The sequence below is a fragment of the Heterostelium album genome, assembly GCF_000004825.1.
Source record: "Heterostelium album PN500 unplaced genomic scaffold PPL_scaffold6, whole genome shotgun sequence".
Taxonomy (NCBI): domain Eukaryota; phylum Evosea; class Eumycetozoa; order Acytosteliales; family Acytosteliaceae; genus Heterostelium; species Heterostelium album.
In genome coordinates, this window is record NW_008805068.1 from 1542448 (window position 1) to 1561843 (window position 19396).

The 19396-nt window shown below is 29.6% G+C and overlaps 5 protein-coding genes across 5 annotated transcripts; 1 reads left to right on the forward strand and 4 right to left on the reverse strand.

Annotated features, from left to right (window-relative positions):
- Positions 1-232: 232 nt before the first annotated feature.
- dscC-2 (discoidin I) lies at positions 233-1044 on the reverse strand (the record flags this gene model as incomplete). Its single annotated transcript, XM_020578019.1, has 2 exons — positions 233-886; positions 967-1044. The coding sequence occupies 2 exons, from the start codon at positions 1042-1044 to the stop codon at positions 233-235; spliced, it is 732 nt and encodes a 243-aa protein (XP_020432467.1).
- Positions 1045-1585: 541 nt separating this feature from the next.
- PPL_07181 (histidine kinase DhkG) lies at positions 1586-6217 on the reverse strand (the record flags this gene model as incomplete). The annotated part of the gene is made up of 8 exons (XM_020578020.1): positions 1586-1600; positions 2017-2325; positions 2390-2461; positions 2540-3974; positions 4050-5110; positions 5192-5288; positions 5379-5922; positions 6058-6217. 8 exons carry the CDS (start codon positions 6215-6217, stop codon positions 1586-1588), a joined length of 3693 nt encoding a protein of 1230 aa, XP_020432468.1.
- A 312-nt stretch (positions 6218-6529) lies between these two features.
- On the reverse strand, positions 6530-8294 carry PPL_07182 (cyclin family protein; the record flags this gene model as incomplete). The annotated part of the gene is made up of 5 exons (XM_020578021.1): positions 6530-6547; positions 7150-7640; positions 7726-7821; positions 7849-7957; positions 8034-8294. 5 exons carry the CDS (start codon positions 8292-8294, stop codon positions 6530-6532), a joined length of 975 nt encoding a protein of 324 aa, XP_020432469.1.
- Positions 8295-8492: 198 nt separating this feature from the next.
- On the forward strand, positions 8493-12887 carry PPL_07183 (uncharacterized protein; the record flags this gene model as incomplete). The annotated part of the gene is made up of 13 exons (XM_020578022.1): positions 8493-8503; positions 8573-8592; positions 9624-9662; positions 10480-10520; positions 10587-10705; positions 10736-10754; positions 10919-10954; positions 11028-11119; positions 11755-11777; positions 12072-12127; positions 12674-12725; positions 12781-12809; positions 12879-12887. 13 exons carry the CDS (start codon positions 8493-8495, stop codon positions 12885-12887), a joined length of 546 nt encoding a protein of 181 aa, XP_020432470.1.
- Positions 12888-13279: 392 nt separating this feature from the next.
- Positions 13280-19322, reverse strand: PPL_07184 (RNA methyltransferase; the record flags this gene model as incomplete). Its single annotated transcript, XM_020578023.1, has 7 exons — positions 13280-13375; positions 14452-14470; positions 15444-15479; positions 16466-16509; positions 16831-16863; positions 17883-19195; positions 19268-19322. The coding sequence occupies 7 exons, from the start codon at positions 19320-19322 to the stop codon at positions 13280-13282; spliced, it is 1596 nt and encodes a 531-aa protein (XP_020432471.1).
- Positions 19323-19396: the final 74 nt, after the last annotated feature.

Genomic DNA, 19396 nt, shown 5'->3' on the forward strand with positions numbered 1-19396 from the left:
GAAGCGACTGAATTGATTAAAAATAAAACAAAAGATTTTTTAGTGATATCAAGACTTGTTTAACTATAAATGATTAAATATTTATAAATGATTACAGATTAATGTATGTTTAATCAATAATAGGAATCATTAAAACAAAACAATATTATTTATTTTGGACTTGTTCAACTATAAATGATCAAATATTAATGTTTATTAATCAATAAAGAGAGGTAACTTTTCATTTAATAAATTAAAAGTAAGTTGGTCCGGCCACTGCAGTCCAAGTACCGGTAATGCTATTAATTAGACTGTTAGCGTTTCCTTGGAATACAAAAGAGAAACCAGTGTTGGTAATGTTTCTGGAACCAACAAATACACTCAGACAATGATTATTATTGGTATCTACTTGTTGGATTTGAGTGATAATTTGGGGAATGACACCGACTGGGTAGGCTTGTGGGAATGCAATTTGATAGGTTACTTCCGATGATATTGGAGTAGAATGGGTAACAGTTCCAACTTGGACACGAGCAATTGTCTTGAAAATAGCATCGAATCTCATTGAGATGTGGGTGTTCCAGGTCAATGGATGGATAGCAATGGTACGTGCAACAATTGGAGTTGCGAAACGGTTGGTAACAATAGTTGTCTTATCGGTGTTACCATTGAAAGTTGGACCGTCGAACCAAGTGGCTCCATCAAGAGTGTAACGAATTCTGTAGCTAGTAACCCATTGATCATAGTTATCGCCACGTCCTTGTGTCTTGACACCGACAAACTCGACTGGTTCTAGGGCACTCAACGAGACCCATTGGTTAGTATCGTTGACTCTGGCACACCAACTGGCAGAAGCAATACCGGCAGTATCATTTCCCTTATTGTAGTCAAGAGTAGAAAATTCAACCTATTTGATCCAAATTATAATAATAATTAAATTTTCAATTATTCCAAACATTAAATAATACTATATGTTATATAACTTACACTGGTTCCTGGTCCCCAGTTAGAACTTGATCTAACATTTAAATTACCATAGGTATTACCACTAATCTCTTGTGACATGTTTATTTATTTGTTTGATGTTTTATTAGTTTAAAAAAATAATATTTGTTTTTAATGAATTATTATGTTTCGAATTTCGATACAAATTATTGGTTTATATAGAAAAAAAAAAAGGTTCTTCACTCCAATCATTTTCAAGTGTATAGAGGAAGACCAAATTTTAATAAATGGTGTAAAACACAGGATAAGAATCTTGACGTTCATAACGGGATTGTAACAGATATATAAAAGAAAAATTAATATCAACTCTAAAATCCCAAATATTTATATTATCATATGATTAAACAAAAGAAACATTGGCCATTTTACAAAGTTACATTATTTAAGCCCTTTATTCAATTTTTGACCCAATGAAAAAAATCTCCCGAAAAAGGATTAGAAAATAAATTGAATAAAGGGCTTAAATAATGTAACTTGTTTAATTCCATTCAATGACAGATGGAAAAAATTAAACACCTTGTAAAATGGCCAATGTTGGTGAAAAATTTGAGGTGGACCAAGTTTGTCTTTTTTTCTGTGAAACCCACTTGAACCAAAATGATCATCCAAGATGATTCTTTAAAAAAAAAAAAAGTAACCATTTCTTACCCGTATCTAAATCAATTGACCTTTGAGATAATAAATACATACCAAGAGATTGATATTCTTGTCTGGAGATCATCCATTTGTACAAAAGAGAGAAAGAGATAGAACTTTGCATTTTAAGTTGAATTTATTATTTTTATTATTATAATTGTTATTATATTACTTGTATTTTCAATGTGTTCATTGATGGTAGTGTTTGTTTAGTCTTAAATAATTCACACGAAATGATAAACTTATAAATATCTCTTTCAAAGAAAACAACTTGTAAACTGTGATGGTATGTATGATGTGATAGAAGCTGTAATTCAGGTTTAAAAAAATAAATTAGTAAATATATATATATATATATATATATATATAAATTATAAACAGTTTGTTTGTATTTACCTCTTTAATGGGAATGGTAAGTGAACCAACATAACCAATCTTCTCGTTGAGAATTGTAGTTGGACTGTGTTGATCACCGGTATAGTCTTTTTCAAGTGTTGGTTGGATATGCAAAATCAAGCTGGTAATGGTAGAGTTGCTAGTGTTTGTTACAACAATATCGATGGTCTGGAATACACCGAGTTCGAATATCTTGAATAAAGCACGATCTTTGAATTCAACGGTCAAAGGATCAACATTTAACTTGTATATCATCTTTGGTGTTAATGTAATACCATTCAATATCAAATTACCATAGGTATGATCAGACTATATTTAAAATAAAAATAATTAGTATGTTTAAATAAAATACCATTTATATTATACTACATACAGATACCCATGTTAATTTAATATTCTTTATAAACATATCTTTATAATATTGAATTAATCTATTTAAATATTCCTATAAAAAAAAGAAAATTAGTTTAATTTTTAGATTTAAAGATTAAAACAAATATTATTATTATTATATAATAGATACTTCATGTTCAGTTAATTTCTTCTTTGGTTTAATATATTGACCTCTTGCTTGTCTAATTTGTGGTAGTGTATCAGGGAATGGTTCTCTCTTCATTGGTACATAGATGTTGATGACTGAAATCGGTGGAAGTTTAAATGTTGTATTGTTGAATGCAATGTCATACTGTGGCAACAAGTTGTTATAGGTCATAGTGAATGCATGTGTTGAACTATTATTTCTTATTTCAAATACTAACAAACAATAATCATTACTTATATCATTATTATTATTATTATTATTATTATTATTATTATTATTATGATTATGATTATGATTATGATTATGATTGATATGATTATTACTATTGTTATCTCTATTATTTAGATCGATTGAATCGAAATGATCTATAAGATTGTGAATGTTATTATTTGTTGATTTACTACTACTATTTTGTTGATTGTTTTGTTGTTTGTAAGTTACAAATGATTCCAATTGCTTCAATGACTTTAAGGAGGTGAATATGATATCAAAGTTTGTTATTTCAGGTCCGGGATGTAGATCCAATTGCAACGGTACAACTATCTTTCTTTGATATAGATGATTGTTGTTGCTACCGCCATTACCAATACTACTATTATTCAATGCATTCTCAATGCTTGAAATAGTACCAAGATTATTAGTACTGCTGCTGCTGCTGTTGTTGTTGACTTGGTTTTGATAGTATGTAATATTTAGTTGGTTACCAGGTGTGTATGGACGTCCGTAGGTTCTCAATGGCAGCGAGAAAGACTGGCCTGGAAGCAGTGGAAGTGCTGATTGAATAATAGAGTCATCCCATTGGAATGCAGGTAGTTCATCTTCTTCATCGAATGTATAGTTCTTTGGAATCACTTTCTTGGCAGACTTTTCCAGATCGGTCAGTGTCAGCTGTATTGAATCAATCGGTAACTCGCCAATGTTCTCAAATATGAAAGGGAACGATTGGTATTCACCGGTGAAGAGCGATACAGTACTTCCAAACGATGGTACCGATACGTTGAGCAGTGGAAGCTTGGGAACAATGGTGATTTTGTTGAGTGTTCGTTCGTCGTCAATGACAACGGGTGCATCCAACTCCACCTTGTAGGCATCACGACGAATCAATTCCTCGTACTCTGGAATTGTGATTGGTTCACCCTGCTGATTGATAGGATGCTCCGACAATAGATTATACGATCTAATATAGACACCTTTGATAATCAATGGACCTGGTTTCAATGCACGACCACTAATGATAATATCCATCTTTTCAGTGAGTGACAATACCTTGAATGACAATGGATAACTCTCAAACGGTACACCTGCAGTTGATAACGATACACTTTGAACTAGTATATCAAAAGCAAACGGATTTGACAATGTCAATAATACATTACATTCACCTTCAACCCATAACATTTGTTTCTTTTGTACTTTTCTAAAAAATAATAAAGATATTAGAATTAATTATATGTATATATATATATATTTGTTTTTTTTAATCTTAACTTACTCTCTTTCATATGGAGAATAAATAAAGAATTTATCTTTTTGTTGATTATTCTCTATATGACGTGAATGTGGAACTAGATAATCTGGGTGTGGTAGTGGTGTGAGTTTGACGAGCATTGGGAATCCCAAGATGTTCATATGAACATTGGTATTGATACTGGTGGAAATGGCACGAGAATGATGAAGTAGATCCGATTGGAAATCGATTTGTTTGGAAACTGGAAGTAATTTGTGTTGTGTTCTGAGCAGATAGATGATGTATTTACAGATGCTCAGAGAATCGAGCAGATTGGAAGCAGTCGAGATCAAATTGAATAAAAGGTATCGTTGGATGATAAACCAACCTTCTTTTCTTCGCTCGGTTGACAGTGGTGGCATTCTCGTTTGCCAAGCCGATGAAGTACGTCCCGATGAATTGACTGTCGCTGCCATGTTGTTGCCTGCGGTGCCTCCACCAAACTTGCTGTTCGATTTGGACGAACCACCGTTGCCACGAGATCGCGAAGACTGCTTCTTTACAGAGGCAGCCTGGTTGGTGATAGTCGACATTGAATAGTTGTAGGTTTTATTCTTTTCATCAAGGAAACTACTGATCTGCAGTGGAAAGAGATCTTCCAATTGGAAGAATTTCGTTGATATCTGTAGCAGATTGTTGATCTTCTCCCAGGATTCCGGTCGTTTGTTATGCAGGAATGCAGCTTCACGAATAAAGAAAGCAAACTTTCGTTTGAATCCCATTGAGTAGTAGGCGAGTGCAATCGAACAGATCGTAGAGATCTTCTCTGGAAGTGGCAGTCCGAACGTCAAATCGTAGACGGCCACCAACAAGTCGGATGCCTCCAACTTTCTCTCCATGGAGATGTGATAGTTTGCCATCTTCATAGTCAGCTCAATCTCGAAGTTCAATGCTTGTTTCTTCTTGTAGCAAGAGAGTGCCTCTGTTGCCATCGTCAGAATCTGTTGATCCTCATACGATTGGCTGTCTGCCACTGATTGTAACTGTGCATTAGGACCAACCGATGTTGGACTAATACTTTGATTCTGTGAATGAAATTCTTGATTCTAAAAGTTTGTTTGTGTGAAAGAGATAGTTAATATTAACAAAGAGAAAATCAAGTTATTGTAAATAAGATGATATTTTACACGTTTAGAAAGAATAGCAGAGATTTGTCCTTCATAAGATGCTGCAATCCATTCATAATCATTATTTGATTTTGATAATTCAATACTTTGATCATAACTAAACGATAATAAAAAAAGAATAGATTGTTAATTTATAATTGAGATATATATATATATATATAATGATTGTGATTATTATTCAACTTACAATTTAATGGCATCTAAAGGTGAACCTGCTAAAAGACAATAGTCACCTTTACACTTGGCAGATCTACCTGGTTTTCTCTTTTTTGCACGTGATACTTCGTCCCAAGACATTACACTTTCGAGTGGTGTCGATATGTATGATTGTGTCGATGCAACGTCAGACTCTGATACCATCTTTTCGAAATGTCTGAGCAGTTGATAGGAAAAGTCAAAGAGTAGTGTCGAGAGGTAGAATAGCAGATGCTTCTTATCACCGGCATTGGGAATCATAACAAACTTGCCACGTTCGAGATCCTGTTGTTCGTCGAGTGGATCGAATGCATAACAGATGGTAGCCACTGCCGAGCGATAAGGTCCGATCGCCTCTTCAAACAACTGCTTCGTAGCAGCGAGATCACGCGATCTCTTACAATCTACCACACCAATCACACCGAATATTCTCTTGTAAATCAATATGTCCTCCCATTCCGATGACTGTGCAGTATTTGGTGATACAAAGTTCAATAACATATGTCCATCTACCCAATTTATCTTTTCAAGTACACCTATTATTTAATTTTTTGATTGATTGATTGATTGATTGATTGTTTATAATAATAATAATATTGTAAAATGATTGTTATTGAATGTAAGTTAGTTTGGTAATTATTATCATATTACTAATATAATCAGATAGTTACGTGATTCTTTTGCATCTCTAGTTATACCAGATAGTTCTATGATACCTAATGTCTTGATGAGACTGGAATACTCTCTAAAACTATCAGTTGATATATCACCGATTGGTAATATTGCAACTTTGATTGCTCTATTTTCAATAAAAGTAGAGTTGATATCCATGCATTAAGCAATAGTTATCAATATTCAAAGAAGTGCTATATTCAAAATATATTGATAAATTTATGATATTAATTAATTAATCAATATTAAAGAACTTCTAGTTTTTTTTAATAAAATCAAAATTTTTTTTTTCTATTTTTTTAGAAAATTTATTTGCAGCCAATAGAGTATTGGTTATTTAATGATGGTAATTTTTAATATAATTAATTAAAAGTAAGTTGGTGTAGCATCAGAGCACCAATCTGACTGGCTTGCGGGAAACAATTTGGTAGGGTTCTTTCGATGATTGTTAGGACACTGGCAAAGTCATTTTTAAATGAACAAAGTTGTCTTAAATAATAAGATATTAGATGAATCTTGTAAACATTTGTCCAAGAAAAAGTTACTATCTATCATTTTTGCAAAGACAGTTACCCCTATCATCCAATGTCATCTGCAGCTCATGTCATCTTGTTTGTTTAGATAATTCACACATATAAATAACAAATATTGCATAATTATTTACAATATAATTTACCCTATATCGTGTTTAACGATTGGTTAAATTTGTTTTATTTTGGAAAAAATTTAGATACATAAAATAGACAATGAAAAAAATGATGAAAATATCGGATTCTTTTGTGTTTTGGTGGGAAAAAAATTTTAGGCAACAAATGTTGGAATGCTGGTATTCTTCTTTGGACTGTCTAGTCATTTTTATATATATCAACCTGGATTGTTGTTGTTGTTGTTGTTTGAATGGTTGGATGATTTTTCTTGTAATTTAATAATTCTTCTTATTCTTCTTCTTATAGATGTACCGAAACATATCTTCAAGCAACGCAATCGGGTTGAGGCTGATATCGAAACGAAGAGAGAGGTTGATGGATAAAGGTAGTCTTTGATTGGGGGAGGTCATTGTTGTTCTTGTTCTTTGGATCTTTGCTATTTACATTTGTATCACTTTTTAAATTATTATTACTATTGTTGTGCTGGAGTTCCGATTTAGAAGTGCTACCGTTTATAAGTGAACTACTTGATTGTGAATGATTGGCGAATGCGTTTGGGTTGTTGTTGTTGTTGTTGTTTGTGTGTTTGTTTTGACTGTTGTTGTTATTGTTGTTATTGTTGTTGTTGTTGGTGGTTGATGTGAGATCCTGTGAAGATACTGAATCTTTCAAAGCGAGATGAATCGAAAGTGTACCTTCCTGCGGTGTGGCAATCGATGGAATCGAAATTGGCAGACTGATTGGATTGTTGATGTGCAAGTGAGATTGAATCTTCTTGTTATAAACTTCAATGCTGTTGGCATATTGAACGTAGGATTCGAGATTGGCACCTACATCGAATGACAGCAATTTAAGTAAATCAAGTTCCATCACATTGATTTCCTTAACTGAAACACCACCAACTTGAGAGTAAAAGTGATTATTATAAAAAATATCTAAAATAATAATTTATAAAAATATATTAATAAAAAATATTTTTTGTTTTTTTTTTTTTTTTTTTTTCTAAATAAATTAACTTACCATCAAGATATTTTGCTGCTACTAAAATACTTGTGATTAAAATTCGATGTATATTATAACTATTTACAATAAAGTTTCTTTTGGTAATTAATCTATCTATATAAATAAGAATGGTGATAAAACATTCTTTTGAACATGGAGAGTATTTAAGGATTCTGGCAATATATAGATCAATGGTAATCATTGGTAATCTCATATTGTCTGGTAAAAATTGTGTATAATTATTTGATAACTAATAAAGTAAATAAAATATAATTGATTGAAATTATTAGTAAATTGTTAATTATTTTTTTTTTCTCTTTACTTACTTGATCACCATAAGCCAATAATTGATTGATACATAATACTAAAGACCTTAGAAGACAATCACTTGAAGTTTCAGGCTTTGAGCTTATGTCATCTAGCTGCATTCTACCCTCCTGAAGAATAGATAGAATGGTTGTTTGTTGACTGGTTGGTGATGGTGGGTATTGAGTAGCCAATTGCTGGGGCTGTTGTTGATTTAAATGACTTCTATTCTCATTATGATAGTTGACTGAATGAGAAAATGAAGATGAACTTGAATCCATTTTTCCAAAAAATTTTTAATATCTATGTATATTATTGGTAAAAAAAAACTAAAAAAAAAAAAGTTAGAATTTTATATTTAATTAATTAATAATAGATATATATAATTTGGACTTGATTAATTACTATTTTAAATTATGATTGTGAAATTTACAAAACTTCAGGTGAATTGGTTTGACAAATATTTGTTTGTTATAGTAATGCTTTGTACGTATTTAGTTTTATATTAAATAAAAGAAAAGACAATCCTATAATTAATTAATAAAATATTTTATATTAGAAAATGGATATTTATGGAAAGTATTTTTTTGATCCAAAAAAAAGTGATGAAAGCAAAACAAAAAAAAACTGACACATCAATTATAGATACAATACTAGCTATCTAATAAATAATTGTTGAAAGGATATGATAGTTAATGGATTTTATATGGCTATATTATTAAAAATAACTGATTGGAAGAGTGTGGTTGGTTTGTTTTTTTTTTTTTATTTCTGGTGATGGTATAATGAAAAAAAAAAAAAAAAGAAGAAATGAGGAAAGAGATTAAAGAATATGATTCAACAAACTAATAAAAATAAAACAAAACAATAATATTAATCGTTGTTGGTTTTTGGATTATTTTTGGTAATATATATCAATTTGGATGATAGTTATGTTTTAACCTAAGTATTGGGTAACTTTGACAACAACAACAACATACTTGGCATCACACAACAAAATTAATAATGGCTATTTATTTCAATATTGATTGATTGATTGAATTGTAGTTGTTGTTTTATTTTTTAAAAATACAATACAAAATAATAGATGATATTATTATAATTAATACTCTACTCAAAATATTTATATTTTAATGATGATGATTACTCTTATTCTTTTAAGAGTAATACTAAACATATAATTATGATGAATATGATAAAGTAGTTGTTTTGATTTTATTAATCACAAATTTTTAATATATAATTTATGATGTTGATGGTTTTTTTTTATTAAAAAATAAAAATAAAATAATCAAAAAATTTAATATTACTGCTAGCTACATGAATATGCCTGAAGTGTAATAACAACAAGATAATCACATATGGTAAGCGGTAGAGAGTTGAGTTGAATTGGAGTTGGTTGTTATATAAATATAAAACCAACAAAAATAATAATTATCACAATTTTATTTGATGATGATACTGAAAAGAAGCATGGTGTGTAGAGGAGGAACATGTATACAAAGTGGTTGTGCATCGGTGTGAGTGTTGGTTGATTGTTGATCAACAACAAAAACAAAAAAAAAAAAAGAAAAAGAAAAAACATACAATCCCTTTTATTTACATTTTAGTAGTGAGTGTTTGTGATGATAGAATGAATCAACAACAATGTAAAAGCTGACCTATTTTTGATATCAGTATCCAACAACAATAACAATAATAACAACAACAACAACGATTGTTGCTAGTAACAAATTCATTTATTTATATAAACTATTGATCGAAAATATAACAACAACAACATCAGAAATAAGTGTAGTAGAAGGAGGAAAATAACAATAATTTGGATTGAGTAGAATTCTATGGTGTGTTTGGTGTGTGATTGTGTGTGTGATTGGAAATTAGAGTAAAAAGTTGTATTTTTATTGTTGTTATTGGTTTTTATTTTTTATGACATTGGTTTCTAATGTTATTACTTTTAATTGATAAATTTGAATGTGTGACCATACATGGTTTTTTTTTTCCAACTGCAATATCAAAAAAAAACACACACAGATACACACACGCACACAATCACATTTAACACTCTTGGTTAAAGAGTGCCTGTTGTTATGATGAGATAGATCTATTACTACTTTATTTCAAATACCCCCACACACCTTTCCATTTAATAACATATACTATTTATATGTGATAGGAAAATGAATTTAAACGACTTTATATTATTATTATTAATATTGCCAATGTCAGTGGACGATTCGAATTATGGTGAAAGAGATATATATAGTTCTGGAAGTTATGAAATGTGTGTGTGTGGGTGTTTTGATGTCAGGGTGTATGTGTGGTTAAAAAATTGTGTGACATTATTAAAATCAATCAATAATTTACATATGTAGTAACATATTAATTTTAAAAAATAAAGATTATAAAAAACAACCACATAAAATCAATTCATTACTGTGGTATTCCTTTAATTATTTTTTTCAGTGTTAACAAATAAAGAACAACAACAACAACACTCCTATATTGTAAAAAAGTATGACTTGGTACACCATAAAACAAAACACACACAACAGATTATATTAATGGTATAGAAAGAAGAGAAACCAATGAAACCACAAAACAGAGATTGGCGTGTCGTTTGGCTCGTTAAATGGTGTTCATATGATTTTATTTTTGGTGTGAAAATACTGATTTTAAAAGTTGAAACGATGTAAAATGTGTTTAGCTTTATCAAATTAAGGCTTGATGTGAATGCTAATGTGTGAGAACGATTATTATTATTAATATTATGGGGTGTGTAGTATATAATATTCTATGATTGAGTTGAATATTTGATACTGCGTTTGTTCCAATGATTGTTTGCTTGAGAATTTCCATATATATCCAAAAGTTGATTGATATCATATCCATTTGATTTTAATAGGATATGGTTTTAAACAAAACAACATCAACCAATTGGGTGAGTGTTGTTGATGCTGATGATCATGATATTTCACCAAACTATCACATTTTCACAATGTTATGATCAATAGGGTGAAAGTAATGTTATTGTTATGTTGTATTTTGAGATGATCCAGCTATCTTATCTCTTGTGGAGTGGTTACATAGCTTGTGGTAGATATAAGTAATTATGATTATGGTGGTGATGATGATGTTGTTGAGCAAAAAATTGCCAAATCATGAACCATCACCAAATAGAATCAATCATGCTTATATACTACCTACCTTGCTTTTGCGCACACACAACAACCACATCCATTAATAAAATAACGATCATCTATCCAACAAATCAGGAAATTAATTTTATTTATAGCATACTGATTGATTGCTATTCTATAAATATAGGTGATGTGTATCTTGAGTGTTCTTTCAAAAAAGGAAAATAAGGAACGAGAGTATCGAACCATTTGAAATATAACTGGTGCAGTTAAAAACATTATAAAATACAATAGATGACATGAAACTTTTGAAGCTCCAATCATTTGATCCATCATCATTGAGATCACCCATTAATTAACTGATGGTTCATATGATGTTATATCAAAATAAGAAAAAAAAAAAAAAAAAAAAAAAAGTGAAAAAAAATAAAAAAAACGAATTGCCATACAAATCATATTCCTGGTTATAAAAGTAATTAATCTAATGTGAAATTGATGATGTAGTTGCTGATCAAATGAATAAAAGTGATGAGATATAATGAAAAAGATGGATTTTGCTAGAGATATTTTGATTGTCCGTTGAAATTATATATAATTTTAGATGCGATGATGGTAAGATGAGTTGTTATTGCTATTTTTGCCTTTAACTAAAATATTGTTACTAAATACTCAAATATTTGATTACATTGCGTAACTGGATGATGAAACTGATCCAGTCTTTTTGTTATGATTATATATCTATTATTATCTATATGTTAAATGTGATATCTATATACATACCAAATCTACACTAAATAAAATGAAACAGTTGGGTCGAACATTAAATTAGAGAGCAGCAAGATTTAAAGAGAAAATAAAAATAGATTATTAATATAACTAAATAGAAATAAAATTATTATTTTTTTACAACAAATAAAGTTGTTTGTGAAATGCATCAAAGATACGAAAAATGTGTAATAAATTGTGGTGGTTGTGTAAGATGAGATTATTTATGATGTTACTGTTGGTGTTATCGATTTTTCAAATACCAGATGACTGGTTATTGTTGTAGTTAACAACAATTCCATGGGAGTCGAGAAGTTATGATAACAACAGTTATTTTTAATAAAGTTGAGTAAAAGTTGATGTTATTTTTTTTTTTCCTTGCATTAATAAAAAAAGAGTTGGACAATATTTTTTTTCTTTTTCATTAACTTTATCAACATTAATACTTTTACTTTTACTATTGGAATTAGAAAAAACGTCTTCGAAGGTATTTTAAATTCGAATGGTGATGAGGATAGGATGCGCCTCAAACAGTCAACAGACTGGTATCCTTATCTGACAAGAAAAAAAACAACGGTCTTATCCCATCATTTTAATCAATGCACTTTGAGGGTGTTGAACATTTCACTTTCAAAATAGAACAATGGGATTTAATGGATGATGATACGGGTGGGATGGGGACTCCATAGGAGTGTGTTGATGATACCAAATGTGTTTGTTGAAATACAAAACAAAACAATAAGTAACTATTAAAGAGTTGGCTTGAGTTCTGTCTCTATATAGAATATATCGATATTAGACAAGGTGGTAGGTGGGTGTTGGATATGGTAGATACCAAAAATATTTAGATTTATTAGTTTAGTTGGCTATAGTATTTTCTTTACCAATTTAGTAATTTATAGTATTTTATAATTATTTTTTTATAAATTCTAGTTTTTGTTTTGTTTTTTAAAAATTTAGGAGTCATAAACATACATTAATGTACAATAATTCTATTTCTATGTAGTAATTAAATAAAGAGTGAGAGCTGAATGTACAGCAAACGCAGAGAGCAGTGACATTTTGCATATGTTTGGTTGTGGCGGTGGGGTTGTTGACTTGATTAGTTAGAGGTTCATCACACATACACATGTTTCATATTCAGTATCAACAACCAGAGATATGAGTGTCAAATGATGGATGGTAAGTGTTGGGTGGGGTGGTGAAAACTTAGGGAAGTGTCAGTATGGTGTGTAAAACGAGTGTGGTGTAAGTTAATTATATTTTATTGTTTTTATTTTTTTTTTTTTTTTTTTTTCTATTTTTTTGAAGCAATTTGATTGAGATGAATATCAAAAAGACTTGGATATATGAACATAATATTATGTTGAAAATGTTGTTGTTTGTCTCGCAATAGAGATTTCAATGTTTGAGTTTGGGCAACGGAATTCCAAAAAAGGTGTTGCTGCCAAAAAACTCTATAAAATAAAGTGGTTATGCCGGGTTGGTGGTGGTGGTGGTTGAATATCATTTTTGATGAATAATACCACAGATATTATTATTATTATATAATATAAAAAATATAATGAAACACACACACCCTTAATAATCCAAAAATGGTTGGACAAAGAATAAACAGTTTTTTTTTTTTACCAAATTTGGCAAAAACTTCATTTGAGCGAAATTAAAATTTATGTTACTGAAGTGTGGGGTTGTTTATTAACGATTTGCTCATTGGTGTGATTTAATATAAAAATTAAAAATTAAATTAATTTTTTGATTAATAATGTTTGCAACTTTGCTAATATCATTGTGGGTTGGTATTCATTTTTTATGATTGGACAAACAAACAACACAACTGCTACCAACAAAAACAACAACCTATTAATTAAAGATATTTTTGTAATGAAAACCGATTTACTAGTATTTTGATTTAGCTATTTGAAGTAATTATTAATTAACTACTTTTATATACAGAAAGAGTAATAGAGATAATGTTTAAGCTGTTTTTGGAAGGTATTGTTATATCAATCATTTTTATAAAAATAATAGTTTTAATAGTAGTAACAGTAGTAAAATAAGATCTTGATTCATTAATTAATGAGTGATAATAGTGCAAAAAGTCGAAGAAAAATGGTAGGTGTTAATAAACAGCCCAAATTTGATTAATTATAAGCATTTTTTGATAGATGATGTTCAAACAACTCTCATTGATTATTTAAAATTTAGTTTGATGTTTGGATTGAATAATATAATCAAGTTAAACATATATAAATAGGATATTGTTATTGAAATCATGATTATATTTGATTACTGCGTACCATACCATTAAGAGAATTATATAAAAAAAGATATCTATTTATATTTCTAAAAAAAACATATTTGGTTCACACAACAAATGAATGAAAATTGAATACTTACATTTAATTGTTTGTTTGTTTGTTTGCTTGGGAATACTAATTGAAAAATAGCGCTATTGTTGTTTTTACAAATTGTTCCAGATATATATAATTTAAAGATAAAAATTATGAATTAAAAATATAAAAATATTTACAATATTATTTATTATATAACTATATATTAAAATAAAGATAAATATATAGAATGTTTTTTTGAAAAAAGCCTTATTTGATCCAGTAGAAACCAGTGTACAATTCTATATTGATTTTAAAAGCAAAAAAATGATTAATTTATTTCAAACAGATAAAAATTATAAAAACAAAGATTAAAATGATAAAAGCAATTCATATAAAAAATCAAAAAATAATGCAAATGGTTGAACCATTCTATATACTTCATTACTTATGTTTACTTAAAAAGGATTTGATTGAGTTGATTTGGTTTGGTCACATGTGAGTTATTGTGTTTCATTTCAATTCATGAACACTTTTTGTTCTTTTATGCAATGATGCGAGCTTTGGATATGATTGACAATGTTACCACATTCAATTGAACAGTTGCGTTGGTTTGTTAAAAAGTTGGTTACCAATATGCAAGTTGTTGCTTATTACAATAACAAACAAACTATATTACAACATTCAAGTAACAACCAAAAAATACCTAACCAAATTTATAAATACCAACATATAAATAGAATAACAACAATTGGTTATATATAAATATATATTGTATTGTATTGTATTGATATAATATTTAGATAATAATAGATTTTTATAGATTTGTTGCAGCATAATGAACAACAAGTATTTTTAAAATTGCGTTGAAAGTGGTGATGTTGGCGATATTCTACCACTACACTTTAAGTTTGTTGTTGATCACAGGGTGCATTGTAAAATTGTAGTGAGTGAGTGGTTGGTCAATGCAATATGAATAGGTGTTAATGCTCTGCTATGTTAACAATAGAAACACAATGATCATTGAGCATGATCTTCTTCTTCTTTGGGTGAATCAGTTGATTGAAATTATAATAAAAAGCAATTTAAAAGTAGAAACAGTGCTATTTAAAACCGAAATGGTTGTATGTAAAAGTGTGGGGGGTAGTGTTACCTTTTAAGTATTTTATAATTTACATATATACATATATACATATAAGTTAACTGTATGATGTTATTACTCGTACTACTACATTTATTTTAAAATAAAGTGTATTTGTGATTGATTAACTCTATAGATGTTAATTATATAATCTCTTCTTTTCATTATATTGTTGTTTGCTTAACTAATAGATTATAAAATATATAACCAAATAATACAAAAAGATATTATAACAATAAATTAATGATGTAACAACGGTAAACTAATTAGTTGAGTGTAGTTTAGTGTGTAAAATAAAATAAAATAAATAAAAAAATAAGAATTAATAAACTACTAGATATTGATTGATTGATTCTATGAAAACAAAACTAAAGTTTAGTAACTAAACTAAAATTATCAAAAGATTGTTGACATTGTTGTAATAAAAATGTGACACATTTCTATAATCATCACATTAATGTAAAATAAACTATGATATGATTGAGATTTTAGTTATGGTCAGTTACTAAGGTCTCAACCAAACCAACAATCAGTGCGCACAACAACAAATTTTGTTTTTTATTTTATTTTTTACACAACATTATAAACGACATTCAGAACATCATCCCACCTCTCTTCCTTCTAATATTGAAAAGTAGGTGTAATTTTAAAAACAATAAAAAAAAACAAAACTAAAAAAATACTATTTAAGTTAACTTGATTGATGATTACTACTATTTAATAAAAATGGCACACTTTTTAATATAAAATAATTAAATTTTAATGAATATCTTGATTATGATCTCGAATACAAAAAAAAGAGAGACAACCACTCTTGAGAATCAAAAACACCAAGTATGAAATGATTCAGTGGGCATGAATTAGTGATCTATATGACTCCTTTGCAAGCCCCGAAAATATTCTCAAAAAAACAGAGAACATCAAAAAATATTAAAAAATAACATAAAAATAACCAAATTTAGAAAATAAAAAAAAAATAAGTTAAAAGTATCTAAAAATTTTGAAAAAGATGTAAAAGAGAGGGTCTCTTCCTCACCAATAATAATAACAAAACCAAAATTTTCTTTACTTACATTACGTTGAGGACTTGATCTTTAATTTTATTTACTAAAAATGTCTAAAATAATAGATTTTAAGAGCTCTTATTTATTAGCAAGGTAAATATAGTTTTGCACTGTTATTAAAATTTTAAGCTTTAAATGTATATAGATATTATTTAAATAAAATGATTTAATGTTAGGCTTCTTATGTTAATTAAATATTATATTATTACCAATCTTTAATTTTATAACTACAATGTTTAACTTTGTAGATTTTATATGTTGTCAAATTTGTAGACTAATTTTTATTTCCAATGTTTGTTGATGTTATTCAATCAGTTTTGGTCTAAAACAATTGATAGTATGTTAAATTTAATTAATAAATCAACAAGAATTACAACGTCATACAAATGATGGACCTCGACCACTGACTATCAATCACAAAAACAACACAAATTTTATATGATTATTCATTTTAATCACGTTGAGTTCATAGTGACTTGATGGTTTGTATATAAATAAATCACACAAAAAACCAAGTTGTAATAATACTAGTATTGATGTTCAAAGGGGGGACCTAATACCAGATGAGTTTGTTTCGTAACCTAGTTTAGTGTGTGGTACTCTTGAGAGCAAACGTTAAAATCGTCATCAGTTTTTTAATAGATTACATCATTAGATAAGCGTGGATTTCGGTCTCTTCAGAAAGTCAATAACCAATGAATTAAAAGGGAAATTAATCCCCTATCAGTTATTTGAGGCTTAGTCACTGATAGAAAAAAGGTGTTTGATTAAAAAGTAATCTTTCCTTTTAGGGGGTGTGAGTGGGGAAACAATAAAATATCTATTTTTTTGAAATAGTGTTGACAATAAAATCATTATAATAACGACAATTGAAAATTCGTCTTTCGAAAATAGCATCAGATCCAAAAACAACAACAAAAAGGGTTGAATCAAGTACTTGATTCACAGTGATGGGGAGGTTTTTGAGTGAACATCATCAAACAACACAACAATTAATATCTATTTTTATTTTTGCAAACGATAAAATTTAAACTTAACTTAAGTTTTGATCATTCTTTCATGTTGGATCATGATCAAGCCAGGTCAATGCCATCAACATCATTCCTAAACTATTTTAGCCCAATACATTAATAAAGTCAACTGAGTTTATTTTACCGCTAACTGTCTAATCTGAATACTAAAAATAATAAGTGGGTTGGGCGTTGTGGTCACCTGATTTGTGGAACTTACATCAAAAAAATGTAATCACGTGATTGAGACTTTATTCTGCCCATTTTCTTTTTTTTTCTTTGTTAATTTTATAACTTTTTTTTTAACCTGTTTACCATTCAGAAATTTCTTTTGTTGTTTCTGTTTATTTATATGATAAAATAGATGAAATTTCATCTATTTTCGAATCAAATCCAGCTGAAAACTATAGCTATACAGAATATAGTTTGTTGGTTAGATTGGTGAGTGAAATTGTGAGTGTCTCTTCGAATCTTGGTCTTCTAGAGAGAATTTCAGAGCCGAGAGTGTTGACTGTGTAGTTGGTATCGGCCATACGAGTGTCTTTGTTCTCTGCGAATACCAAAACAATGTTTTTCATTTGTGCTGTGTTTTCAAAGTTGGTCGATTCCAAGCTGGCTGCCGATGCATCCTGAGAGATAAGCACACGACAATCGTAACTTCCATAGGGACTCTCGGCGTCGAGAGAATCCAGTGATTTGACATGTCTGATTGTATAGCCCCAGTAGTGTCCTGCCTCCTTAACCTGTCGTGGCGACACCAATTTACCTTTCTTATATTTACTGTTGCTATTGTTTTGTTCTCTACTCTTACTGTCCTCTTCCATCTCCAGTGTCACTCTGATTCCTGGCTGTAGTTTCTTGTCGGCCAGAGCTTCCTTTCCGTGGCCGAGTCCAACGTCGATCAGCGATGTTCCAGCTTCCACCTTGTCAGTGACTACACCCTCACGGTAACGTGTCCAACGATTGGTTGTATTGTGATGTGCTGCTTCCATCTTTTTGAGTTTATCAACGAATTTGTAGTCGGGATCGTCGAGGTCAAACAAATGATAACGGATATTTCTCGGTGTTTCAATGTATTCCAGTAGTTTCATGAGTTTGTCAGAGGTGGAATTAGACAGTGCCGATTGGTAGACAATGATCTCGTCGACAGCAAACAACACTACCATTCTCGAGATCATCTCGACGAGATAGGTTGCCATTTCCTCAGAGGTGATGTCATCGAGGATATTGGCGGGAATGGCAATCGATTTGGAGGCGTGCTTTGCAAATATCTTGGGTGCACTACTCTCGAGGATAGACTGTACCTCTTTCTTTTGCTCTTTAATATCCTTTAGTTTCTTTCTAAACTCTTTCTCCTGTAGCTTAATCTCTGCTTCACGACTTTCAAACTCCTCACGCAATCTCTCCAGCTCATCCTTCAACTTTTTGATCTCCTCTGTGGCAGCAGCTGATGCAGCGCCACCACTTGGTTGCTCTTCATGATCGGGTGGAGGTGGTGGTAATCTTTTCAGTTTCTTTTTCTTTGATGATTGATTGTCTACCTTTGATTCGTTATCTTGTTCTGTTTGTTGTTGCTCCTCTACCAATCTCTTTTTATCTTTATATTTACTATAATCTATATTTGTTGTTTGCTCTGTATTTACTGTACTATTATTTGTTGGCACTATAGTTGATTCTTTCTCTTCATTTTCACCTTCAAACATAGATATCATTGAATTGAATCTATTAACTAATTTTTTAAATAATAATTAATTTTAACTTTTTTTTTTCAAAAAATTCAAGAAATTGTTTGATAACTTACTATTCTCTGTATTATGTTTTGTTTCACTCTTTAGATTTGTTGGTTTTTTACCCATTTTCTTCTAATTAATTATCAGTTTACTTAATAAAGGATATAAATATAATTGAGTATTAATTACTCTTCAAAAAA